This window comes from Rhinolophus sinicus, chromosome 1 (genome assembly GCF_057876585.1).
Source record: "Rhinolophus sinicus isolate RSI-liver-muscle chromosome 1, RSI-T2T, whole genome shotgun sequence".
Taxonomy (NCBI): Eukaryota; Metazoa; Chordata; class Mammalia; order Chiroptera; family Rhinolophidae; genus Rhinolophus; species Rhinolophus sinicus.
Genome location: NC_142501.1, coordinates 188,647,133 through 188,674,254, shown reverse-complemented (window position 1 = coordinate 188,674,254; position 27,122 = coordinate 188,647,133). Strand labels below are relative to the sequence as shown.

Sequence of the window (27,122 nt, the reverse complement as noted above, 5' to 3'; positions counted from 1 at the left end):
TAGAGGACATGTCTGCCTTGGGGACAAAGGGTGGCCAATCTGAGGAGCAGCCTCATAGTGGGTTACTGACAGAATGAGATTGTTTTAGGGATGTAAGTCAGGTGGCAAATACAGGCTGCTTTGGCAGTGCAGAGAGGCTGCAGGGAGAGTTCAGATCTCAAATGACTAAGGGGAATATAGTCAGGATATGGGAAGGGCTCCGTCCAGCGATCTGATCGTGGGAATGGAAATGAAAGGATCAAGACAATAAAATCAAATGTAAAAAATAAAAGCTGCCTCATTGTGGATTGGAAAGAAAAGCATTATCTAGGAGGTAAAAGGTTAATGTTTGACCTTACGCTTGGGTGAGTTACTTAAAATGCTAAAGCCTCACTTTCCCCATTTGAAACTGAGAATTATACTTGATAAGTTCTAAATTCTCATTCAGTTTAAATATTCCAAGTCTATGATTTTCTTGACTGGTTCATTTTAATAGCTAAAGGAGTCGAACTTTAGGGAACATTTGCTGTAAGTTAGATTTACAATTCTTTCCTTCTTCCACCAAACCACTTAGAATTCGAGGACTACGATCACATTTTAGTACAGACCTCTTTGCCACATGGTCTATTGACGTCCAGAAAATCCTGCCATTTATCTGCAGAGATGCACAATAATTGTGAAGGCCCCCTAAGGAATCCACTGACAGACTTCAATCGCATTGACATAGAGCTCAATATCCTTGGAAAAAAATGGAAGAAACTTCAGGTTGACAAATGGCAAGGATATAACAAGGAACTTGAAAGTTTACAAGATCTGAAGTCATTTTGAAAACATGATCAAAGTTGTCACACGGGCTTCCGTTAATAGCATGCAGCCTGTGCACGCTCACTTCCCTCTCATGGGTCACTTGAACTCTCATATTTCTTAGGTAGAAGTATATCATTCGGTTAACATGAGGCTGGGAGCTACTTGTGTCTCATGCCCCGCCATTAAACTCATAAAATTCACTTTCTCCTATTATGAGCCATAAGAGTCAAAGCCAAGCATATTAGGAAATTTTGGATGGTATTAACGTTTCTGAGAAAGGAACAGTACAATTGTCTGACAGGTAAGATTTAAGGGTAGTCCAGCTGCTGAAACAAGAAGTTGCTGAGAGCTAAGCCTAACATGCTATTTTTTAAATTGTAATAAAATATTTCTATTTAAAAAAACATGTTACTAAACTGTGGATTCTACCATGGATTAAATAACTGAATCCTGGTGACTTTGGGCCAAACATGGCCTACTTTGCATGTTCCCAATTAATTAATCTTTAAAGGCAAGAGTCTCACACTGAGTAATTTACTCAGGATTTACAAGATCCTTATACAGTATTTGTCTGACTTCATCAGAAGTCGTGAATCACACTAGTATCAGCAGCCCAATTGCTGAGAGCCTGGGAGGAAAGGCATTCACTCCATTCTCTGCCCTCACCCCACTGTGGTTTCCTTGGGTTTCCCCTTCTACCAAACAGACCACGGGCTCACCAGGAAGAAAAAGAGACACTCAGCCTCAAGGTTGCGGAGCGCTAGCTTCTCAGAGTAGACTGGCCACTGGACAAATTGTAGCAACCTGGCTTCGCAATTGACATCCAACTTTCTCCTGTACTCTCAGGTTGACCATCCTGAGTATAATTTTTCACTTGACTACTAGCACTTGGAATTCATAAGATCACAACCATATGGAAGTAATGTAGATGCAGAGCCCAATTTTACCCAAAAATCTAATAAGTTTTACTAGGTTGAATGAGATAAAATAGATGTTTTTGTACGTCCAGAGCAACTGAATATTGGCAATTTCTCACGATTCCAACTGTACTCAGGAATCCTTCAATTCTGGACTCTCTGTCTTCTCACCTGGCTTTAACTTATTCCTGATCTTCCCGTCCAGCTTCTCAGAATTTACCTTCAAATTCCACTATCTATCCTGAAGCCAGTTGAGTCCCGTCGAAGTTCCTCTAGCTAACCCAACGTAAACATTCATTGAACACTGTCTCTGAACCCGGGATGGAGCACACTGCTGCTAATACAAGGGCAGAGGGAAGTTTGTCCTAGCCTTTGAGGATCTCAGAGTTGAGTGAGAAAGGGAAACTTTAAAAACATACATAATCAGTTTGGTGATCAGATATGTTTGAAGTGTTATAGAGAAACAAGGCATCATGCTCAGGGGAAGAAGTAAGGAAAATTTCAAAGAAGAGTTGACATTTCAATGGTGCCTTGAAGGATAGGTAAGAGTTCCTGAATGAACCAAGGTGGAAAGGTATTATAGGAAATCATGATACCAAATGCTAAGTAAGGTCTGGGGGCCTGAAAAAAGACTGAATGTTCTGGGGACGGACCAAGAATGTGATAGCGCTCAAGGAGGTGAGAGGAGATTGGTGTCAGATCTTAAAGGAGCGTGGCATTTTCATCTTTTGTCATGTGGGTAAGCCATAGAAAATTTTCTAATCAGGGAAGTAACATGTTTTGAAATATAATTTTGCAAAATTCAGGAAAGCTTGTTTTCCTTCTATGACCTGTGAGACTAAGGAAGAATGAAGCAAAATGAGTAGGATGTGTAGGCTTTAAAAAGTTATCTTTATTGTTGTTTTCCTGTGTATAAAAGAAACACAAATTTATTTTAAGCAACTCCAACATTAGAGACATATACAACATAGAAACGAAATGCTCCCTGTAATCCAACCTCCCAGACCCAAACCACTGTTACTACACCACTGCACTGGTATAGAGCCCTTTAGTCTTTTATTTCAATGAATAAATTAACATAATTTTCTCTATACCAGCAAATATAGAGCTACCTCATTCTTTTTAATGGTTGCCTAATATTCTATTGCATCAATATACTATAATTTATTGAATCCATCCTTATTTTGTAGATATTGGAGCTGTTTTCACTTTTTCATGATTATAAGCAATGCTGGGAAAAACATCTTTTGACATAAACCTTTGCAAGCTTGTGTTTCTGTAGGATACATTCTTAGAAATCCTTTGAGAAACTGACATGAAGGAATGATCATTTTTCATTTTAATAAATATTGCCAAATTGTCATCATAAAGGTTTTATCAGTTTATATCCCAACAGTGTATACAGGCCCCAATTTCCCTAGAGGAGGGTGGAGTTTTATAGGCAGTCTGTTCTTATCAGAGAGATTGCAGAACCTCGAGATTCTTCATTCAGCTCTGAGAATGTCTGTAGTTCACACATCTCTCTGGTTTCTAATAAGTTGACATTAATAGCAGCTCGAAGATTTGCCCAAAAAAGTCCACATTTACGCCTATCCTTGGGCCATTCCAAGTATGCTTTCTTTTCCATGAGAGTTTTCAGCTTTGGATACCTGGTAGGAATGCAGTAGAGTGGAATGGGTTCCAGTAAGATAAGAATTATGTAGTCAGAAGTTTCATGGGAGAGATTGTGGTGGGCAAAGTAGAGTTCATACTGGCCCCACTCACTCTGCACAAAATTGGGAGACAAAACAAAGATGGACTTATAGCTTTTCTCAATGCAGTTTAGGATATTTTCAGCAACTGACTTGCCAGGGTCAAAGTTTCCCTCACGAAGGCAAATTAAGACAGAACCATCTTCTTTCTCTAGATTAGGGATCAATTCGTGCTTCACCCAGGCAGAGTCATGTTCGCTGTATGAAATGAACACATGGAATTGGACATTTCTCTGGAGTTGTTCTTGGGTTGTCTTTCTAACCCTGTGCCATGTCTGCGTCCACTGACCCAGCATCCTGAGATACCAGGGAAGATCCAGGTGTACATAGCAGAAGGCTGTGGCCATCCCCAGAACGAGCATGATAATCACAATAGTGACAATCAACAGAGCTGTGTTGCAGGATAATTCAGGAAGGTAAACATCCTTTAACCGAGTCCCCTTTAGATTCAAAGGGTATTTACAAATGTATGAATCTGACCACTTGACCATCATGCCCTCTGAACGTTTTTCAAGCTGAATGAAATCTCTTAATTCACAAGTACACCGGAATGGATTTCTTCCTGCATTTAGAGTCTTAACTTCCCGGCAGCTCTGAAAAAAATCCAGAGATGGGCTGAGAATTAAGTTCATTTCAATGTTTAGAATTGAAAGCCTTCTAAAATGATTGCACCCAGGAAGATCAGTTAGAAAATTAAATGCAAGATTTAGCTCTTGCAAAGAATTCAGATGAATAATCTCTTTAGGGACAGTCTGAATTTTGTTATTATTCAGGTCAAGTGTTTGAATACTTCTGGGCAAGCACCTGAACACAGAATCAGCAAATTTATTGCATGACAGGTTCATGGCAATTAGGGTTTCTGGCCAAAAGCAATTTTCATCATTTTCATGTTGTAACAGATTTTGGCTCAGATCTAAGTGCTTTAAGGATGTGTTGTTAGCAAAGCAACTCACTAAGGAAAATGTCTCTAATTTATTGTTCTTTAAAATGAGAGTTTTCAAATGAGGCAATTGGACAGGTTTTTTAAACAGGTCATCTGTTAAGACATTATTAGCAAAATTTAAATATTGGAATCTTGTAGGATAACTAGGGAATAGCACGTGTGGCATTTGTGCATCTGATATTGTCAGGTTTTCTATATCCATTTTGGTAAAAAGCAAGTAGACACTCTCTTGTGGAATATTAAAAATTCTAAAATGTACATGCTCCAATTTTATAGTTCTCATCACAGTATTTGAGTAGTCAAATGAATTGTGGTCAAGATAAACCTTGCCTCCAAAAGTCACATGCTGAATTTGAAAGTATTCTACTGAAGTCTGGCAAACAAATTGAAAGATGAGGAGAAGATCATCCCAGAGTAAATCAACTTTATTAAGCAATAGAATAGATGTCTTGGAATGCTCTACAATAAGATTTTGTTGAGTTTTATAACTTGCAAATTGGCTTTTGCCATCTATATTTGTCACTTCTAATATTTTTGAAGTCTTGATTCCATCACGCAAAAGAACCCAGAAATTTGTGTTCATTGGCAAAACAATGTGAAGTTTTGTTGTATTTAAGATGGGCAGGCTACCTTCTTCATAATAAGAAAGAGTTCTCAATCCTAAGAAGACAGTATTTAGATGCAAGTAAGAGATTTTCTGGAAATCTGACTTTTGTATTTTTGCCCCACTCAAACCTAGAATTTCCAGGTGTGACATGTTGCCTATCTCCTCAGAGATAGGCATAGTGTCAAAGTCATTGAAAGAAAGATCTAAATGTCTGAGACCTTTCAGGGAATACCATGTAACAGTCTTCAGTCTGTTGTAAGACAAATCTAAATATGTTAACTCCTTGTTGAATTCAAAGGTCTTGATATCCAGCTCTTGGATTCTATTATGACATAGACTCAAGAATTTCAGTTTAGAGACAGAACGAAAATCTGAACTCTGGAGTTGAAAAAGTAGGTTGTAGGATAAATCCAGTGTGGTTGTCATTGGGGACAAGTCTGAGGGAACCTTTCTTAGAGACATGTTGGAGCAGTTGGTAGTCAATTCCCTTTCTTCTGGCAGCTTTGAAGCCCAGCCATGCACTGACATAATAATATTACAAAATATGGAAATGCTTCTGATATATCTCATTGTAATTCCAAGGATTTTATCACTGGTTCTGTTATATGAATGATGAAGATGAGTTCAGATCCTAGAAAGACAGCAAACTGTGTTAAGTAGGTATGCAGTTTGTTAAATTCTGTAGGGCTTTCATTTTTTTTTTTTAACGCCAACATCTGACTATATTCACCAAGGGTTTGTAATAGGTTCCCAACCTATATATTGAGTCTTTGACTTGATCTCAGAGCTTGGCTTATAAATTTCCAAGCCAGTTATTGTGCCATAGCCCTATCACTGAGACAAGTCTGGATTCCCCAAAGGGAGAAATATTAGGTTAGTGCAAAAATAAGTGCGGTTTTTGCAATTATTTTTAACCTTTTAAACCGCAATTACTTTTGCACCAACCTAATATAATAGTCGGCAGAAGTGCCTCTCTCTCAGTTCAGCTTAGGAACTTCATTGCCAGGTCATATTCAATTTCCTCTCACATTCCCTTTTGATAGCCTGAAGGCTTTAAGAAAATTGAAAGTAATTTTTAAAAGGTTTTTTTTTTTTTTTTTTTTAGAGCAGTTTGAGGTGCACAGCAAAATTGAGGGGAAAGTACAGAAATGTTTCCATGTCCCCCTGCCCTCACACATGCACAGCATCCCCCAATATTAGCATCCCCCACCAGAGGGGTATATTTGTTACCATTGATAGACCTACACTGATCATGGTAATCACTCAAAGTCCATAGTTTTCATTATGGTTCACTCTTAGTTTTGTACATTCTATGAGTTTGGACAAATGTATAATGACATGTATCCATCATTATAGTGTCTTACAGAGTATTTTCACTGCCCTAAAAATCTTCTGTGCTCTGCCTATTTATCTCCCCCCACCTCCTCCCCACCCCCACAAAACCCTTGGCCAGCATTGATGTTTTCACTGTCTCCATAGTTTTGTCTTTTCCAGGATATCATATAATTGGAATCACACAGTATGTAGCCTTTTCACTTGGCTTCTTTCACTTAGTAATGTGCATTTAAGTTTCCTCCATGTCTTTTCATGGCTTGACAGCTCATTTCTTTGTAGAGCTGAATAGTATTTCATTGTCTGGATGTGCCACAGTTTATTTATTCACCTCCTAAAGAACTTCTTGATTGCTTCCAAGTTCTGGTGATTATGAACAAAGCTGCTATAAACATCCAGGTGCAGGTTTTTGTGTGGACATAAGTTCTCAGTGATAATAATTTTTTATCTCCTAATACTGTGGGCTCCTTAATTAACGTCATGGGGTATTGCTCAGCTACTGTATTTGTGGACATAGAGACTCCCTGGAGTTAATATCTGACTTTCAACAACACTTACCCATATACATAGAGGGTCCAAAACATAGAAATAAACAGAATGGTTCCCGTCCTTATGCCTCCATGTTTTCAGGTTGGTGGCAAAAGCTGTCTGGATCACTGCCAAATAATAATAATAATGATAAAAACGTTTTCCATTTCTTGGAGGCTTTGTATGTGCCAAGATGCATACTAAACTCTTGATAGATATTATCTCACTTATTTATCACAAAACTCTGTGAGGAAAGTACGATTTCCTGCATTTCGCAGATAAGGAAATTTGTGGATGCAGAATTGTGGGGATTTTAAGAGTCAGGCTTCAAGTTGTTTGATTAGACACAGAACAGAGGTGGTTGGATTCTCACCATATTCATTATTCAGGACATTTATTAAGTACTTACTCTGCTAGAAACTTTTCTAGGCACTGGGGATATAGCAGGGAATAGAACAGACAGAATTTCTGTCCCAACACAGCTTACATTCTAGTAAGGGATAAGAAAAGAGAGACTATAAACGAGATAATAAATTTATATCTGAGGTGATGTTAAGGACTAGAAACAAAACTAACTTTAAGATAAGGGGGATAGAGAGCGACTGGGAAGTGATACTTTTATAAGGTTGTCAAAAATAAATCTCTCCGACGCGGTGCCTTTCATACAGGGACCTAAAGGGAGTGAAGGAGCAAGCCACTTGTTGTCTGGGAAAAGAATATTCTGGAGAGAGAGAACAGCAAGTGCAAGTTCAAAGACCTGATGTGGGAGCATACTTGGAAAATGTGAGGAATGATTAGCCTGGAGTTGGGGAATGAATTGAAGGCATCAGATCTTGTAAAGACTCAGAATTTTCCTCCGATTGAAATAAGAAACCAGTGGGGGAGTTAGAGTAGAAGAGTGGCAGCTTCTGATGTACATTTTAAAGAGTCCTCTGCTTGCTGGGTGGAAATGACTGCCGAGGTGCAAGGCTGGTAGGAAAGATCCCCTGGGACATGACTGATTGAGTAATTCATGCAAAAAAGAAGGTAGTGGGGGAGGTGGTGAGAAGTGGTTAGATTCTGATATTAAATTAGTAAACTCTTCAACCTTGTGTTCTACACCAGGCACTCTGAAACCACGAAGGGAAGGTAGTTAGCAGTGGTGAGAGTTTTCCTGCTTCAACTTGCGTGCATCCAGCACACGCTGACCCTCAGTCTCCTTCAGACTGGTCAACTCCCATAGACAAGCAGGAGGAACAACATACTCCGCAGGAAGAACATGGTGTAGTAAGACTTCTCTGTACTGGTCATGTTGTCCCATTGTTCTGAGAAGCTGTGTGTGTGCGCATGCACCCATGCAAGTGTGGTGAAGGGGACAAAATTGGCAGATCTAAGGTAAAAGGACACCTAGACTATTACCCCACTCTCACTCTCATCTGGATTTTTCTTTCTCTAGAACCTTCCCCAGTTTTTGTTTTGGTGTGTGTGTGTGTGTATGTGTGTTGAAGTGAAGAAATTCTAGAAAACATGTTGCTATTTCCCAAAATAATTAAAAATGAAAATACTTTATAAAACTGTTTCATACAAAACAATTAATATAAAAATATAGTAAGAACAACAGGAAATGACTGCGAAGAGAAAATTTTGATTTTGATATTCTTTGTCCGCTGTGTGCTCGTGGAAGAGGGGCATGAAAGGCAGCAGGGGAGAATGGGATTGAGAAGATGGTAGCCTGGAACTGGCCTAGGGCTTTCACCTTTCCACTGAGATACTGCTTCCATTTTTCTTTCTTCCTGTCCATCCCAGGTAGTCCTTGGTCATCTCCTTTTCGTATAACACTTAAAATCGCATCCAATGGTCAATATAAGAATCATTATGAACATGAAAAGAGAGACTCTGATGCAACTTTATGTCCACAGTAATTTCCTAGGCTTCAGAAATCCAGCAAAATAAAATTGTTACCAGTACCATAATTTTAATCCATTACCCACATTTAAGATGATTTGAATAACGTGTTCTGTTTGATGAAGCTATACATTCATATCTATTCAGCAAGTCTGATAGTATCTCCATTCCATATTGACTCTATCATGCAAATGAGACAGTGGCCACTTTATGTCTTTCGGGGTAAGAACAGCTAGCATTCATTGAGCTAAGTAATACTAACTTCTATAGATTAATCCTTACAACAACCACCTTATTAGGTAACTGCTATCACTAGTCACACTTTACAGATACGGATAGTAGTACTTAGAGAGGTCATATAACCTGCCTCACAGTCACTAACTTAATACACAGTGAGTCCAGAGCCTGGGCTCTACTCTTTTGTCTCTTTAGGGTAAGTCAAGGTAAATTTGTTTTCAAAATATGTTATAATCCTTGAATTATAATGAAAGTATATCTCATTAAGTCATATTGATTCTTTAAAGTTTCCTAATACACAGTCCAAAGAACCTAATGAGTAAGTTTGCAAATGTTACCCAATTTAGGTTTTCTGTCAATTACTTACAAGGACAGACACGTATTTAGCCATTATGTTTAACACTGTCTTGTTTAAGCCTCTGTATTTTGTTATAGGAGCCAGACTTGGTGCTAACTAATGTCCTATCACAGTTAGAATAAAACCCGAACCCCTAATACCGGATTACAACACCCTCCATGAAATGTTCTTGCTTCCTTCTGGGATCCCACTTCATATTACCCGCTGGTCCTCTACACTCCAGCCATACTGGCCCTCTTTTGTTCCTTGGCCACACCACAAGGAACTAAGGTTCCTTGCTCCAACCTTAGGGGCCTCTGCACCAGCTTTTCCTTCTGACTGGCATGCTCTTCCCCCAATCCTTCCTTGGCTGGATCTTTCCTGTCATTTCGATCTTGGCTTAAAATTTGTCTCCGCTAAGAGACCTGACTTGACCACCTAAAGTGGTCAACTTGCTCTTAGTTCACATCCCCTTATTTTTTATTTTTTATAATTAATTTCTTTCTTTTTTATTTTATTTTATTAGTTTCAGGTGCACAAGACAAAGCACATCCCCTTATTTTATTTCTCTCCTAAACAGAGGACTTACCATTATCTGAAACTTTTGTTCACTTATTTGTTTATTGACTATCTCCCCCACTTCTCATGCCTATGAGGGAAGGGAGTCGACAATCTTATTCACTTCTATATCCACAGCACAAAGAATAGTATCTGACAAATAGCACATGCTCAGAGAATACTCTTTCTAACATACATATGAATGAATTATTTCAGTTTTGTATCTTTTAGCACAAGATGGTCTAGGATACGCTCTCAAAAATATGTGTTGAATGAAGGTGTAGTGAATTCCTGATATGGTGCAGTGTATGATAGTTAGAGAATAAGTTTAGTGTTAAGGATTGATAGATCTGTGTTCAAGTCCAGTCTTAGCTGCGCATTGGCTGTGTTAACTTAGATCATTTATTTAACTGCTGAAGGGTTCCATTTTCTCATCCATATAATGGGTTTTGTGAAGAGGCATAAAAGAGATCATGTATATAAATCACCTGTGTCACTTGTGCCACAAATGCTAGCAGTTATGATAGCCAAGACAAGGGTGACATCAGGCACAAATTTTAAGGGACATCAGGAAACTCAGCAATCAAGATAAGTAATGTTTTAATAAAATATTTTTAAAAATTAAAAACAATGCAAAAATTCACAAGGAAGAAACATCAAAATTTTTCATAGAGACAGGATCGGTATTACTGATTTTTCCTTCTGTCGCAGTCGAATACGGCTTGGCAGGACACTAGCAGTCATAGTGATAAGCTGACTAAGATGTTTCTAATATTATCATCTCACAGAATACTTCAATTTGTAGCAACTTACTTTAAGCTTATAGGTCTGTGAGCTATGGCTCTTGAAAAATGCAACAAAAATCGAACATAGTTTCTTTCTCTAGAATCTCTAAGATGCCATCGCTTTTGTTTTTTACGCACCTCTTCTCCCTGCCCAATACCACAACCTTATTTTGAACTTATTCTAAAGAAGGAAGAGAAACTAACTTTTTAAAGTTCTCTTAATATAATAAAAAGGTCCTGTCTCAGGCAATGCATATGCATTATGGCATTTCATTAAAATGTTTTAAAAAATAGAACATAAACTTTTGATGAAATATGCAATCAATAAATAATATATATTTATAATATCCCTATTACTATTACTACTATGCTGACAGCAGGTGAAAAACAGAATCACTTTCTTTAATAGCTTATGATTTAAAAGTCCAAGTCAAAAGACACCCTGAAATGACTATTGGTTTGTCAAAGAATACTTAATCATGTAATTTCTCTTTTCCCAATGATGCAAAGAAAATGACAAAGGGGTTAAAAACTCATTGAATGTTAAATGATCTTTGCAACGTAAGAGTAAGAATCACTGACTTTTTTTTTTTTTTTGAGTGTTTCTTACCTGCCTTGCATGGAGCTAAATGCTTTCCGGACACTATCTTGTTCAATCCTCTGAACAACCCAACAAAACGGTGGATATTTTATCCCTATTTTACAAATGGAGGAGTTTAAGCCCAGTGGTTAAGTGACTTGCCTAAGGTGACTCTGAGAATTAGTCATAGAGCACAGATTAGAACACAGTCCTATCTAGTCCCTTCCAGAACCAACACTCTAGGCATTTTGAACCCTGAAATGAAGGAGTTTAGAATGTGATTAGATTACCAAGGTTGATTCCACTGTCAGGGCTAGCTGCCATAGTGGCCTCTTCCTCTCTTCCAACCCCATGTCCCTCTCTCTCTGAAGTGGTTTCCAGCTGCTATGGGACACTGTTAGGTGTCACAAAGTTCAAGAGACTTTGCCTTCATGCATTAAAAGTTATAAATTCACAAGAATTGAAATAAAACTCAGTGCACAGAACTCGAATTCACAGATCAGTGTAGGTGGCCTGTGAGAAAGCTCTTCCAGGAATCAAACACCTAGATGCTACAAATCATTCTCAACAGCAGCCACATGGCCATCATTGGTCACTTTGGACTCAAGGAAACTGAACAAGATCTACATTTTACAAAATCCATGAGACGTGCCCATACTTGTAGACATACAAAACAAATGCGGAACTTTTAAACTAGTAAAGGAGCAATAAATATGCTTTCAATAGCCAAACAGCAGATGTTAGCAACACGCATCACAGGAAAACGAAAGCTGGAGGAAACTCAATGCCTGGGACCATCCCCTCTGGGTACAAGGACTGACCAGCTTTAATCATCAACCAGTGAAAGGAAACTCAAGCCCTCAAGTATCTTCAAGATAATTCATCAGATCAATAGCCCCAAGGCCTCACTAATCATTAATCTTTAGATTAATGCTATTGTTACAGTAAACAAGCTTACAGTTCTTACCCCCAGACTTGCAGAGTGGCAGGTGCGGACGAATCATGGATGGTGCCAGAATTGGTTGCAGGGGCCGTTGAATCAACGTTTTCTGTGAAGCCTAAGCTCCTTTGCCCTCTACTGCATGCTAGTGGCATTACGTATTGCCTAAATTCATCATAATCTTACAACATTTTTTTAAAAATTGCAGTAGAATGCACATACATAAAATTTACCATTTTAACCATTTTTAAGTGTAAGGATATTAAGTACATTCACAATTTTGTGCAACTATCACCACTGTCCATCTCCAGATCTTTTTCATCATCCCAAACTGAGACTCTATACACATTAAAATGGTAATGCCTCATTTCCCCCTCCTCTGAGCTCTTGATAAGCACCATTCTACTTTCTGTCTATGAATTTGACTACTCTAGCTACCTCATGTAAGGGGAATCGTATATTTGTCCTTTTGTGACTGGCTTATTCCATTAGGCATAATGTTTTGAAGGTCTTCCATGTTGTAGCATGTATCAGAATTTCCTTTCTTTTTACGGCTGAATAATAGTCATTGTATATACCACATGTTGTTAGCCATTCATCCATCAGTTGACATTTGGGTTGTTTTCACCTTTTGGCTATAGTGTATAATGCTGCTATTAATGTGGGTATACAAATGTCTGTTGGAGTCCTGCTTTCAATTCTTTTGGGTATCTACCTAGAAGTGGAATTGTTGGGTCATATGGCAATTCCATGTTTTTTGCAGAACTGCCATGCTGTTTCCCACAGCATCTTCGAACACTTTGATGGTACCCTTCCTTTAAGGTTCAGATCAGTTATCCTACCCATCAGATTGGATGGGATGGCTAAGTGGTGCTGAGAAAGAATAGGAAGTATTGCATACAAGATATTGGCTAATCCTCACTGCAAACTACATGGAATTCATACATAATTCCCATTTGACAGATCATAAAACTAGTTCAGAGAGAACAAGAAACTTGCCCAAGGTCATCATCATCCAGTAACAGATGGAATCAGGATTAAAACCTAGTCTGTGTGGCTCCAAAGCCCATGTTTTCAGTACTCTGGGTGCCCAAGAGTTTATATACTGTTCCCTCTGCCTTCATCTGGAATTTCTAAAAATTTTAATCCTTATTTGCAGTTAGCAATAAGAATAGTAATCTCAGAACCATATGGGTTGATAACTTTGAGCTATAACTTTTTTATTCCCTTCAAAACTCTTTCCCCTTTTTCTGTTCCTTTTTCTCGCCCTCTCTTCTTTCATAGCTTTAGGAATATCTACCATAATAATTCATTCTTTCTCTATCTCTCTCTCTGTCTCTGTCTCTCTGTCTCTCTCTCTCTCTCTCTCTCTCTCTCTCTCTCTTTCTCTCTCTCTCTCTCTCTCTCTCTCTCTCTCTCTCTCTCTCTCTCTCACACACACACACACACACACACACACACACATACACTCTGACATACATTTCTCCCCTTAAGGCTTCTCCTGAGTTCAGAATTCTGCCTATCATATTTCTTTCTTCATTTATAAATTGCAATGAACAGACAGCCTTGGATTACTTCAAGTGGATGAAGCCTTCCTTATTTTAAAGATACTACAGCAGCCACTTCCAGTCCTCACAGAGACCTGAAAAAAATGGTAGCCTGGAACAATGGCTACCACAATGGCCCTGGTGGTCAGGCCATCTTGTTGTACCCTCCAAAGTGGGCAAAGTCTATCCTCTATTTTAATTATGACTCAACTTCTTTTTGACTCTTCCTCAATATGCTTCTCTTTCTACTCTCAGCTTCTCTTTATTGCTGCCTTTGCTTCTATTTCTTCCTACAGTCTTTTCTTACTGTCATGGCTTATGAGCAGGGCAGAGGTTCATCCTGAGGATTTTTCCCCCACGGTAAGAAATCTGATTGAATTCTTGTCTCACCATCTGAAATGGAGTATCTCTACTGGGTACTATACCCATTGACTGAAAATCTGCTGGATTATTTTATGTCTTCCCTTTGATAAGGCCTAGGTCCCTGATCCATGCAAGTAGGAAAGTCACATGACTCAAGACTGCCCACTGTCACATGACCCTGCTCATTCTGGAAGGAAGGGACTGAGGTTGATTTCTCCTAAAGCTGCTGCAGGCTAGCTCACAGTCTAGTATGAAGCATGTGTTAATTGAGCAAAACTCATCTAGTTTAATTATAAGTATCAGGAAGGGAAAATAGTGACATAGTTTATTTTTTCTGAATTATATTTCTGAAAGATAAATAAAATGTAACAAAATTCTCACATGGTTAGGAAGTTCAAGTAATTTATTATAAATTTACTACATTTGATGAGTATAAGGAGGGGAGAAATTTTTAGTTTCAACAAATAAATTAAATGATCCTAAATATGTAGCAGGAAACTATGAAAGACTTTGCAGAGATTTAGTAAATACTTCATTATCAAGGACTAGAGCAGCTCTGTCCAACAGAATAGAGAAGTAATGCAAGCTACATCAGTAACTTTAAATTATCTAATAACCACATTTAAAAGTACAAAAAGAAACAGGTGCAATTCATTTTAATAATATATTGTTTTTATTTAATCACTATATAAAATATTTACATGTATTCAATATTTAAAAATCTGAGATATTTTATATTCTTTCATATGGTGTCTTAGAAATCTTGTATGTGTTATACACTTCCAGGACATTTCATTAAGATTTGCCGTATTTCAAGCACTCGATAGCCACACATGGCTAGGGGCTACCATGTTTGACAATAGAGCGAGAGCCTTAAGTTAATAAATGACCATTCTACAATTGGCCAGCAAACTGGAACTCTAATTCACCCACAGAATTTCCCCCAGTGATGCCAAGTATTGATATTTCTCATTTCCTCACCTCTCCTTACTCCAGGTCCTGCTCCTTGTCTCAACTGACCCTGCTCACTCTGCAAACAATCCTGTTGTAGAGACATCTATCACATCTTGGGTCCTCAGAGATTATCCCAAAGGCTTTAGGGATAAGAAAGAAAAAAATACATATATTAGAGATAGAATGGGGGAGAAAAGAGAGGGGATAAGCAAATACTAAAGAAAGATTAAAAAGAAGAGAGGAAACGGAAGGTTTTGAAAAGAAGAAAGGATTGCAGATCAAAAAGAGGAAGCAAAAAGATAGGGGAAGAATAGAGAAACACAGAGAAAATTAGGACAAAAGGCAAGGGACAAGAAAGGAATGGGGCAAAAAGAAGAGAGAAAGTAAAATTTATAGGCTAAACAAGCAAGTGGCAAAGGGAACCGAGTAGAGGAGGAAAGGGGGAAAGCCTGGATTTCTCATCCAGGTGCCAGTTATTACTGTCATAACTTTATTAACGAGTTGCTTAGTGTTTTTCTTAGACCGAGTTATAAACTCAATCCTTTAAGACACTTTAGCAGGAGGAATCTCCCTGGATTTTCTTGTTTGCCTTCAAACAATGTGCCATTGTTTTGACTGAATAGGAAATTATTACACAGTGAATCATGCTTACTGAGATATCTTCCAACATATCCAGTGGTCTGCTAGAGCCAGCTTATGGGAGCTTGTGCAAACCAGTTTTTAATTTTCAGAATTTTGTGAGCCAGTTGTTGAAAACAACCATTATTAAAAGTAAAATTATATATACTTGTAATTAAACTATCTTAACCAAAATAATAGGTACTCAAAACTCATCACTTCTGATTATTTTACTATTATTACATTCTTGAGGTATTTATATCTATTGTACTTTACGATGGAGACACTATACAATGATATATTACTGGTGCATTTTCTTCCAACTCCACCTTTAGTGACGTCACATCGGTACCTTGAAATTGACCGTGATGGGAGTATTTATACCATTGGCAAACACTATAAATCAGAACTTTATTGTTTTGTTAATTTTCTAGACTTATGACAGTAATGGAGAAAATGTTAATTGTTATAGAGCTTCTTTTCTTTTTTTTTTTCCAGAATCTGTTGTTAAACATTTACCAGCATACCACTGTACCTGGTGTCATTTATATCTTTAAAAAAAAAAATCATTTCTCTAACTCAATCATTCACTTTTTTAAATAGTTATCTTGTACTTTTGGTTAAATCAGTATTTAGCATTTACATTATTATGGGCTAGGTAAACATTGGGGTACCACTAAAAGCGACATTATGTATTATGATTACAATACATGATGACATTTTTCTGTTTTCCTCTGGTTAGTAATTGACTTGTATTTTATTTTGTTAGTTTTCTATGTATCTGTTATAATTCCCCCCATATTCTCAAATATCTCTTAAGCCAAATTTTTTAAGTGATCCAAACTATCAATAAACTATCACCTTCTAGTGACCTTCTGTCATCCTGTTCCAGTATGGACTGGATGCTCTGTAGGACGCCTGCAGAGCTGACATCCTCTGCCTTTGAGTTTCTGCCACCTTGGAAAGTCCTTGGTCCTCTCTCCTGTATTATAGATCGCCTGTTTCCTGGAATGCATAGCATCTTCTTTCCTGATTTACGCCTGTTGTAGTGAAACACATCCTCCCATAGTTTCCTAAGAAAGAGTGCTTTGATTTTAATTTGGAGAAAGAACTTAAATGTTCTGACTCAAATGTGATTGACTGTTTGGAAGGATCTAATTTTCTAAATTGCAAATAATTTTTCCACACAACTCTGAAGCTATTGCTCTATTATTTTCTAACTTCTAGTATTGTATTGAGAAGTGCAATGACATTTGATTTCTGATTTTTTGCATGTGCTTTTCTCTCTTTGAAAGCTTTTAGGATGATTGTCCTTGGTGTTCTAAAATTTCAAGAGAAGGTATGTGTACCACTCATTTTGCTGGGCACAGTTAGGAGATTCATGTCTTAACTGTGGAATTCAGTGGAATTTCTTTGTTTTATTTCTTTGATAATGTCTCCCCTTCCATTTTCTCTTTCTGGAAAACCTATTATTAGATGGATGCAAAATGAATTGTGATTTTTGTGTTATTTTTAACATTTTAAACCGTAATTACTTTTGCACCAACCGCATACATAGCTGTGGACCTCCCAGATTTAGGCTCTTTATTCTTGTTTTTTTCTCTTGCATTGGCAAATTAACCTTTTTGTTCTAATTTCTTACAAATTCTCTTAGCATATTTTCCAATGATTCAGTTTCTTTGGATGGGGGAAGAGGAGGGTGGAGGGGAGCTATCATATTTAAGTTCTAAGAAGTACCTGTATCTTCAAGTTATCATGGAAGAGACATAAATATCTTTATCAGCCTGCCAGTGACTACATCGTCACCATGTAGTACTCCTGTCTCGTGACTTGCAGAGTCATGGTGCTGGGACCTTGTTGATTAACTTTGACAATGGATTTTTATTAAGAGTTGTCATTCTCTTGTGTGGGTGTTAACTTGGGGAATTCATGAAGTGACTATGTCTTGGTATGAGGGTGCAGTCCATTAGAGAGGTCTGAAACAGCCAAGGGAGGCAGTGATGAGCATGTCCAAAATATTGGGGAGCCCTGGGAAGAAACAGTCCAGAGGGAACATGAAGGGTAAGCAGGAAACTCAGCAAGCCTCTGTAATCCTCAGGAGGGACTGGATTCCCATAATCATGTGGGTTGGGGACTCAGGTGGTTTTACTTGAAAGTAAAAGAAAGTGCTAACCCCCAAACTGGACTCTTTGGCGACACTCAATTTGCGCTAGTGAGGTTGAAGTTTTTCATGGGTTTGTTACCTAACTGGATCCTGTTTTGAGCTGTACATTCTCATTGCCAAGATACCAATTGGGACCTTAGTGCTTTTTCTATTTTAGTTTATTAGCTCTTTACGTAAAAAAGGAAAATAATTTTATCTGTAATATTTCCTACCAGTTTACTTCTAGTTTATCTAGTTTATCATTTCTCCTAGTTTATCTGCCTGTTCATTTGCTTGTTTGTTTTAACATAGGGCTGTTTCTAGTTTTCAAGTAGTCAAATTTTGTCTCTTTTCTGATTTTAGTTAATCTTAGAAAGCACGGGACAATCTAGACTGAACATGATCGGCAGTTCAGCTCCAGTTCCACATTTGGTGGCATAAAGAAATGAAGATAATAATAACAATAATGACATAGTTATCATCATAATTAATATTTTCGAGCTTTTTCTGTGTGCCAGGCACTGTTCTATGCACATTACATATATCAGCTCATTTAATTCTCCTAACGGTTGTATGAGACAGGTATGATTATTATTCTCATTTTATACTAGGGTAATAAAGCAGAGAGGAATTGCATACCCACTCTAGATCACTAGGAGGAGGTGGAAACAGCAGCATTCAGGCTGGGTGGTCTGTGTACAGAGTATTTCTCCCACATGCTGTGCTCTGCCATCTCTAGAGTGACTAACCAGACCCTGGTTTCCACACATCATACCCCTGATTTCTTGTAACAACCACATGAGAGAGGTACCATTAGTGTGCCCATCTTACAGATGAGGAAAGGGAGGCTGGAAGAGGTTAAGGAATTCATCCAAGGGCAGGGAGCTATCGAGAAACTGAGCCAGGATTTAATTTCAGAATGCTTGTGTGAAGAACCCAGCTTTATCACCTTTTCTCTACTAATTACAGCTCTGACAGAGACCTCTTTGATTCCCTAAACCCCATTTTTTGTTGTTGTCGTTGTTGGTTGTAAATTTTTCAAGTACAGGAAAGTGTAAAAGTGAAAGCAAATACCAACCACAGGCAAGCAGTGATAATATTTTTTGTATATTTTTATCTAAATGTTTTACTCTGCATATTTTTTAACATATTGAAACCATCCTGTGCGTACAATTTTGCATCCGACGTTTTTCATTTATATTGTAATATGAGCATTCTCTTATGTTAATAAAAAATACTTCCTATACATTATCATTTTAGATTGTATGAAAAACACTTACCATTTTAGATTGTATGAAAAACTTACCATTTTAACCCTATACACTATTTTTAATGGTTCTAAAACATGTCACTAAATGAGCACATTCCTTCATTGTTGGAAATTTGTAGTGTTTCCAATTTTTCACTGTTAATAACCCCACAGTTAGCATATATGTGAATAAATATTTGTCCATATTTCAACATTTCCTTAGACTAGATTTCCACAAGTGGACTTACCATGATTATTTTAAAACTCTTGATATATATTGCCAAATTACTTTGCTCTCCTATTATCACTATATAAAATGCCCATTCAACTGCAATCTTATTAGTATAACAGGCTGATAAAAATTGAAATATTTTATTCTCAATTTGGTAGAAGCCCCCAGAGTGAAGTGTGAGTTTAGGTAACTGGTTTTACAACCCTTTGTTGACCTCTAGCCAATAAAAGGGGTCAAAGGATCTGAGAGGAGTTAAAGATTAGAAGAGGATTTTAGAGAGAGGTTTTAGTGTATTATGAGTTCCATTTACCCTTAAGAAGGATCGAGGAGGATCCTACCACTTAGCTGAATCCTAGGAAGAGAGGCTTCTGAGAACCACTTGGAAAGCTTGCCATGTAAACTCTGCAGTTTGGGGAAATATATTGTAACCAGTCATTAATTGATACTTAGAAATCAAAAGGTCTTAGCTAAAGGTACGTTTTACAAATAATGAAATTTAGGCTTAAGTTTAAGCAAATTGTCCAAGGTCATTCATAATTAAGTGATGGAAATAGAATTGAAACCCAGACATTCTGAATCAGAGCTGGCATTTTTACCTATTCTGCAATATTTCCTCTAACTTACCAGTAAAAGCTTTATGTTCACTACTGTATATATGTGTCCATACTTTGACCTGAATTCATCACCTCCCAATTTGGAACAAGGAGACCTGACCAATACAACTTTGACCTCCTGGCAGCCACCTTAAAATCACTTATGAGATCAGATATATAGGATCACTCTAACTTCTCAAAATCTTGAGTTTGTTAGATAAACTTTAATTGACTTTATGCCTTCCTTTACATGTTTTTTTAAGACTTGCAAGATGTAATGAGTTGAATTGTGTCCCCCAAAATTCATGTATTGAAATCCTAAACCCCAGTAGCTCAGAATGTGACCTTATTTGGAAACAGGGTCATTATAGATGTTATTAGTAAAAATGAGGTCATTAGGGTCGGCCCAAATCCAATGACTGGTGTCCTTATATAAAAGGGAAATGTGGACACAGACAGGCATAGAGGGACGTCAATGTGAAGAGATCCAGGGAAAGATGGCCGTGTATAAGTCAATGTGAAGAGATCCAGGGAAAGATGGCCGTGTATAAGTCAATGTGAAGAGATCCAGGGAAAGATGGCCGTGTATAAGTCAATGTGAAGAGATCCAGGGAAAGGTGGCCGTGTGTAAGTCAAGGAGGAGAGGTCTGGAACAGGTCCTCCGTCCCACTTCTCAAAAGGAACCAACTTTGCCAACACCTTGGTATTGTACTTCTAGCTTCCAGAACTGTGAACCAATACATTTCTGTTGTTTCTGTCACCTCGTTTCCAGTACTTTGTTACATCAGCCCTAGCAAACTAATACACAAGTAGTACTGAGCAAGTACTGATTATGAAATCTTGAATTTTATAACAGGAAGTGCAAGCATCCTAGAAAAACAAACAGGAAAATCCAGTTCTGTTTGCAACTTTCATTACAGAAGAAGAGCTTTCATAAACTTTTAGCATATATTTCGTGGTTTTCATTTGCTTTACACTATTATGCGTCACAGAAATTTAAATGATGACTTGCCTATATCCCCAAGTTCTGACTTGAAAGGTTGACTTGCAAGACCCTTGACGTATGATCTTAATGTAACTTTCCATGTTCATACCTTGCTGTCATTTTTCATAAACTTCATGGTTCAATCAAATTGGGACACAAGTCCCAGAATATGCCTGGACATTCCTGTCTTTTTTCTCTTTTTAGAATGGGCTTTCTATTCTTCATCATCACACACTGAATAATCCATTTAAAGCCTTTCAAGGCCCAGTGGAAAAACCATGACTTCTAAGAAGATTTTCTTCGATCTAAATGGTCTCCCAACGTCCATAGTATATTTTTGTTTCATTGGTTCTTATTTTAGTTATCTAGATTCATATAATGTCCTCTGATTGACTGTAAGTTCCTTAGGGCAAGAAACAACTAGTATATGTATGTGTTACTTGGGTTTCTCCTCCCAGAAGTAGAGAATGAGACAAGAGCTTTGTGTGCAGATCATTTGTTTTGACATGCAGTCTCAGGGCTGCAGAGTGAGGGAACTGAGAATGAAACACAGAAGAAAGGAAAGCCAATCCAAGAGTGAATTACTGAGCTATTTACTCCTGTGGGTAAGTAAGGATCCATCCTGTCAGGGCTCTTCGAGGAATGGTGTAGACTATGACTCTTCTTTTTTGTTTAACTTGAGATATAATTGACATTTTATATTAGTTTCAGGTGAACATTATAATGATTTGATATACAGAGGGTGCCAAAAAGATGTCTACACATTTTTAGAAAGGAGAAAACTATATTAAAATTGTAATAATATATACCGATAACAAAAGATGATGCATACAAGACACGTTTGATGTCTGCAGTTACAAGAGATGCTCAAAGTGATTACCATCAGCATAATTTCAAAACAGGTTTTTTCCTTTCTTAAAATGTGTATACTTTTTTTTTTGGCACCTTCTGTGTATCAAAATGATCACCACAATAACTGTAGGTAAAATCCATCAGTGGACTACGCCTCATTTTATTTTTTTGTCCCCAAATAAAAGATAGGACTATTTATCAGATGGCTCCCATCTCCTAACTGGTCAAGGACCTCCTCAGGAGATATCCCTGGCACTTCCAGCTTTGTGCATATACCAGAATGGTTGAACAAGCTTCTACAAACATCCTGTGCAGTGGTATTAGTGAAGGCACAAGGTATAAAGTGAGAGATACATGGGGCAGCTATGATAAGGTGCTGTCAAACTACAACTGACCAGAGCTGGCTGCCAGATTAAAGGGTAGACAGAGAGAGTATTTGATGAGTATGAAAAATATCTGATAAAACATAGTTGCAAAAAATCTGATGTAGCCCATTTTCTTGCATTGCTGCAATGTGCTCATGCCCTATTAAACAGTTCCTCAAAGACAGGAAGGGATACTATATACAGTAACAGTACACATGGACTCTATTCCTCCTTCTAATCAAAAGAACAAAGGCTCTCATGCATGCCTGTTCAGACAACTAGAATCTCAGCCAGATCTCCAGCCATAGAAAATCAGACTCAGAATTTCCATTTGGCCTGAGATGTAACACACTCTTGGTTTGGGTTCCGCAGATGCAGACCCTGAGACAAGTATTCAACTACAAATCATTTATTTCAGAGGTGATCTCAGGAAACACCCTTGGAGGAATGAGGATGAGATAAGAATAGAAAAGAAGCCAGTAAAGAATGCTTAACAAGTTGTTTCTACTGTGGAGAATCAGAATTCTACCCTGCTGGGGAACTCAGGAAGAATGTAAAGTACACCCCCAGATATACCCCCCAAAACAGGCAAGAAAGTTCGGGCATTTATCCACCAATTCTCTTTCGGAAGTTGTTTGAGGGCTGCTTCCAAGGACAACCTGCAGTGCTTCTGAATTGCACATTGTGTGGGCCAAGTGGGTTTTCATTGTGAGGGAGAAAACCCTTAAGACAAAGAGTCTCCAACATTAGCAATCAGCAGCCTTTAACATAGAGGCAAATGCTGAGTGGAAAAGAGGAATGCACTATCAGCTATAGAAGTCTGCTATACACACCCAGCTACAGGTATAAAAGACGTGGAGTTTTCTAATATTAACCCCGGCACACAGGAACATATATCACTGAAGTTGTTTAAAAGGTGGTTCTCTTAATTACATGATAAATTCAATCAACTCTCTCCTAGCAAAGAAACAGGCGAATCCCTCATATGTTAGAAATTAACTGTTTAAATCAAATTTACATTATTTCATTAATTTTTATTACCACGTATAAATGATGAACTGGGGCCTGAGAGCATACATTTTTATCTATTTCATAAATTCAAAATCATGTATAGATTTGTGTTGATACAAAATAGTCATTGTTGGACCTTCCAAAAACAAGGGTGAAAAGAGGAATATTGTTAGATGTATGTGTTAGATGTATCTTTTGCTTGCTTCATCAACTTGATATTAATGGATGCTCTTAGGTTAGCCCAAAAAAGTCCATGTTTGTTTTTCTCCTTGGGCCATTCCAAATAAGTTCTCTGTGCCATGAGAGTTTTGAGCTTGTGATAGCTGCTAGGAATGGAATACTTTGGGATGGGTTCCAGCAAGATCAGGATTAAGTTATTAGATCCTTCGTGAAAGAGATTGTGGTGGGCAAAATAGAGTTCATAATGGCACCACTCACTCTGAACAAAATTGGGAGACAAAACAAAGATGGACTTATAACTTTTCTCAATGCAGTTGATGATATTTTCCACGATGCTCTTGCCAGGAACAAAGTTTCTCTCATGGAGACAAATCCTTATGTCTTCTTTTTCTAGGTTTGGCAGTAATTCATTCTTCACCCAGGCAGAATCGTGCCCACTATATGAAATAAAAGCGTGGAACTGGAGAGTTCTTTGGAGGTCATCTAAATTTATGTTCCTAGCCCTGTGCCGGGTCTGGGTCCACTGACACACCATCCTGAGATACCAGGGCAGATCAAAGTAGATACAGAGGATGGTCACAGTGACAGCAAACACCAGTCCAGTGACCCCAATGGTGACAATCAGCAGAGCTGTGTTGCAGGATAATGGAGACACATGAAAGTCCTTTAGTAGGGTGCCCTTATAGCTTTCTGGAGAGTCACACTGATAAGAGTCAGGCCAACCCTCTACCACCTCACTTGATACTTGGCCTATACTTTGGATAAATTCTCTTAGCTCACATGTACACTGGAACGGATTGTTTCCTGCTTTTATAGACCTAATCTTCTGGCAGCTCTGGAAGAAATGAGCTGATGGGTTGGAAATTGCATTGTCGTCAATGGTCAGTACAGAAAGGCTGCTAAAGCTACCGCATCCGGGTAAGTGGGCTAAAGAGTTGAAAGCAACATTGAGTTCTTGCAAAGCTTCCAGACTAGTGATGTCTGTAGGGATGTTCCTTATTCTGTTATGGTGAAGATCAAGAACCTTGACCCTGGGAGGTAAGCAGCTGAAAACAGAGTCAGTAAGTATATTTGAAGACATATTTAAGCTCAATAAACTTATAGGCCAAAAGCAATATCCTTCATTTTCATCATAACTTAGAGAATTCTGGCTAATATCCAGTTGTTGTAGAGATTTCATCTCCTTGGTCATATGAACTATGTTTGCAAGTTTTTTCAATTGATTCATTTGTAAACTAAGTGTCTCCAACCTAGCCAAGTTTCCACAATTGTTAAAAACCGTATCTGTTAAGAGATTATTAGAAAAATCCAAATGCAGAAATGGGCTCATTTGTGATGGGCAAACCATGTGCATCATCTGTGTACCAGTCACTGTGAAATTCTGGATGTTCATATTTGAAAAGAATTTATAGATATAACTTTGTGGAAGAGTGAATGTATCACTGACAACTTGGTGTATAGACAAAGTCTTCAGTGAAGTGTCAGAATAATCAAAATCTCTGAAGTCAAGGTTACCTTGTAATTTCACATTTGAAATTGAGAAAAACTCTATGCTTGTATGCCAAACCAACTGGAGGATCGTAATGAAAGAATACCAAGTGGTTACAATGTTATTTAAAGTAAGATTTGATAGCCTTGAATTCTTTTCAAGTTTTGACAGAACATTTAAGAAATAAGAACACCCATTATTACGAAGTACACATTGAATATTTGATAGTTCCAGACTTACTGCAGTGCTGATTGACACATCCAAAATAAAGTGGAACTCCTTACTTGTGGGAAAAACAATGTGCAGACTCTCTGTGTTCAGCTCTTGAAGGCTCTCAGGGTCTTCTTTTTCACCATAAGAGTTTCCTAAGACTAGTAAAACCTTACTGATATGCAAATGAGCGATTGGCAGCACACTAGATTTTTGTAACCGTGTGGCACTCAAACCCAGAAATTGTAGTTGAGACATATTGCCAAACTCTTTGCATATGGGCAGGAAATCAAACGCATTAAATGAGAGGTCTAAGTGCTTGAAGTTCACAGTTGGATGGCAAGAAATTTTCTCCAACATATTGTGGGACAAATCCAGGTATTCCAATTCCTGGTTAAATTCAAAAACACTGATGTTAAGATACTGGATTCTATTATGAGAAATTATCAAAATCCTCAGCTTTGATAATGATAGGATGTCAGAAGCGGAAAGCTCAGATATATAGTTTTGTGATATATCTAGGGTTGTTGTTTTCAGGGGTAGGTCTTTGGGAACATGGATGAGACCTGCTTTTGATCTGTCAACTAAAAAGTCACTTGCATCAGATAACTGGATTTTGATCTCAAGTAGTAACATGAAGATGACAGCAAAATGGAAGATGGTAGAATTAGTTTTAGTCATTTTGTAACACTAGATATTCCTAAGGGCAGTTGCTATTCTTCAGAGAATCTTGTTACAGATGCAGATCCTAGGGGAAAAAAAATCCACATGAAATGATTCCATTACATTAGGCATAGCTGACATTAAACATTCTTTACTAGAGACTCATAAAATGAAGGCTACAGTCTTTGGAATCACAGAACCTGAAGCCAGGGAAATACACATACTGATAAAGAATTATACGACCTCTAATTGTATAATGACTTAAATGGTGCCCCTCCGCACTAGACATGTCCACCTCCTACCCATGTTGTTATCTTCAGAAACTGTGAACGTTACCTTATTTGGAAAAAGAATCTTTGCAGAGACAATTAAGGATCTTGGGATGAGGAGATCATTCTGGATTATCCAGGAGGTCCCTAAATCTAATGACAAGTGTCTTTATAAGAAAAAGGCAGAGGGCTATTTGACAGGGACAGAAGAGGAGACACTGAAGAAAAGGCCCTATAAAGACAGGACAGAAGTTGAAGTGATGTAGTCACAAGACAAGGAATGCCGATAGCCATCAGAGGCTGGAAGAAGAGAGAGAGAGAGGAAGAGAGAGAAGCCCTGCAGACACCTTGGTTTTGGACTTCTGGTCTCCAGAACGATGAGAAAATAAATTCTTGGTTTAAGCCACCAAGTGTATGGTAATTTGTTAGAGCAGCCCCAGGAAAGTAATACAGATGGGTTTACATTTTCACAAAGTCCTCTGACCCCAATCCATTTAGAACTCAAGCTGGGATACACAGCTGGTATACTTTCTACTTTTTTTTTTTTTTTTTATGCGGGGATCCAACTGGCAACCTTGGTGCTACCAGAACCACGCTCTAACCAACTGAGCTAACCAGCCACCCTGGTATACTTTCTACTTTTGACAAGTACTTTCCCATGGCTTTCTTGAGAGTTCCTTTTCCATGTCATTGAATTCAGACTCTTTTTCACATAACCTTTTATTACCCACACATGGTTTGGTTCTTAACTTTGATCTTATTCAAACGATAATTAAATCATGATAAACAGTCTCTCAGAAAATCCATTCGTTCATGCATTTATTTATTCTGTATTTATTGATAACCTACTGGCCATCTTTTAGGAACTGGAGATAAAGCAGTAAACAAGGTAAAGTCTTAATTATCAAAGAGCTTATTACCTAGTGGGGAGACAGAAAATAAATGACTAAACATAATTTCATGTATTGATAAGGGGTATATAAAAAAATAAGGCTGGGTAACTTAATCAAGAATAATAGCAGGTATGTAACAGTGGTTGGTGGTGGCTTTTTAAAGATTGATTACTCAGAGAGGGCCTTTCTGAAAAGATGGCATTGGGCTAGACACCAGAATGAAGTGAAAATGAGTGATCTATGGGAAGATCTGGGGGCAAAGCATTTCTGGCAAAGGAAAAAGCAAGTGCAAAGCTCCTGAGATGGGTGTGAGGTGGGCTT

General features: G+C 37.9%; 2 protein-coding genes across 4 annotated transcripts; both read right to left on the bottom strand.

Moving 5' to 3' along the window:
• Positions 1-2,575: 2,575 nt before the first annotated feature.
• Positions 2,576-22,344, bottom strand: TLR10 (toll like receptor 10). 3 transcript variants are annotated; one of them, XM_088792482.1, is made up of 3 exons: positions 15,077-22,344; positions 6,895-6,992; positions 2,576-5,635 (listed from the first exon to the last, which is right to left on the bottom strand). In XM_088792482.1, exon 3 carries the CDS (start codon positions 5,572-5,574, stop codon positions 3,139-3,141), a length of 2,436 nt encoding a protein of 811 aa, XP_088648608.1. In that variant the 5' UTR covers positions 5,575-5,635; positions 6,895-6,992; positions 15,077-22,344; the 3' UTR covers positions 2,576-3,138. The 3 variants fall into 3 exon arrangements, with proteins under 3 accessions (XP_088648608.1, XP_019597457.3, XP_074178433.2); XM_019741898.3 differs by lacking the exon at positions 15,077-22,344 and adding an exon at positions 12,213-13,513; XM_074322332.2 differs by lacking the exons at positions 6,895-6,992; positions 15,077-22,344 and adding an exon at positions 12,213-13,513.
• A 135-nt stretch (positions 22,345-22,479) lies between these two features.
• On the bottom strand, positions 22,480-25,657 carry TLR1 (toll like receptor 1). Its single transcript, XM_019741951.3, has one exon. The coding sequence runs from the start codon at positions 25,655-25,657 to the stop codon at positions 23,267-23,269; it is 2,391 nt and encodes a 796-aa protein (XP_019597510.2). The 3' UTR covers positions 22,480-23,266.
• Positions 25,658-27,122: the final 1,465 nt, after the last annotated feature.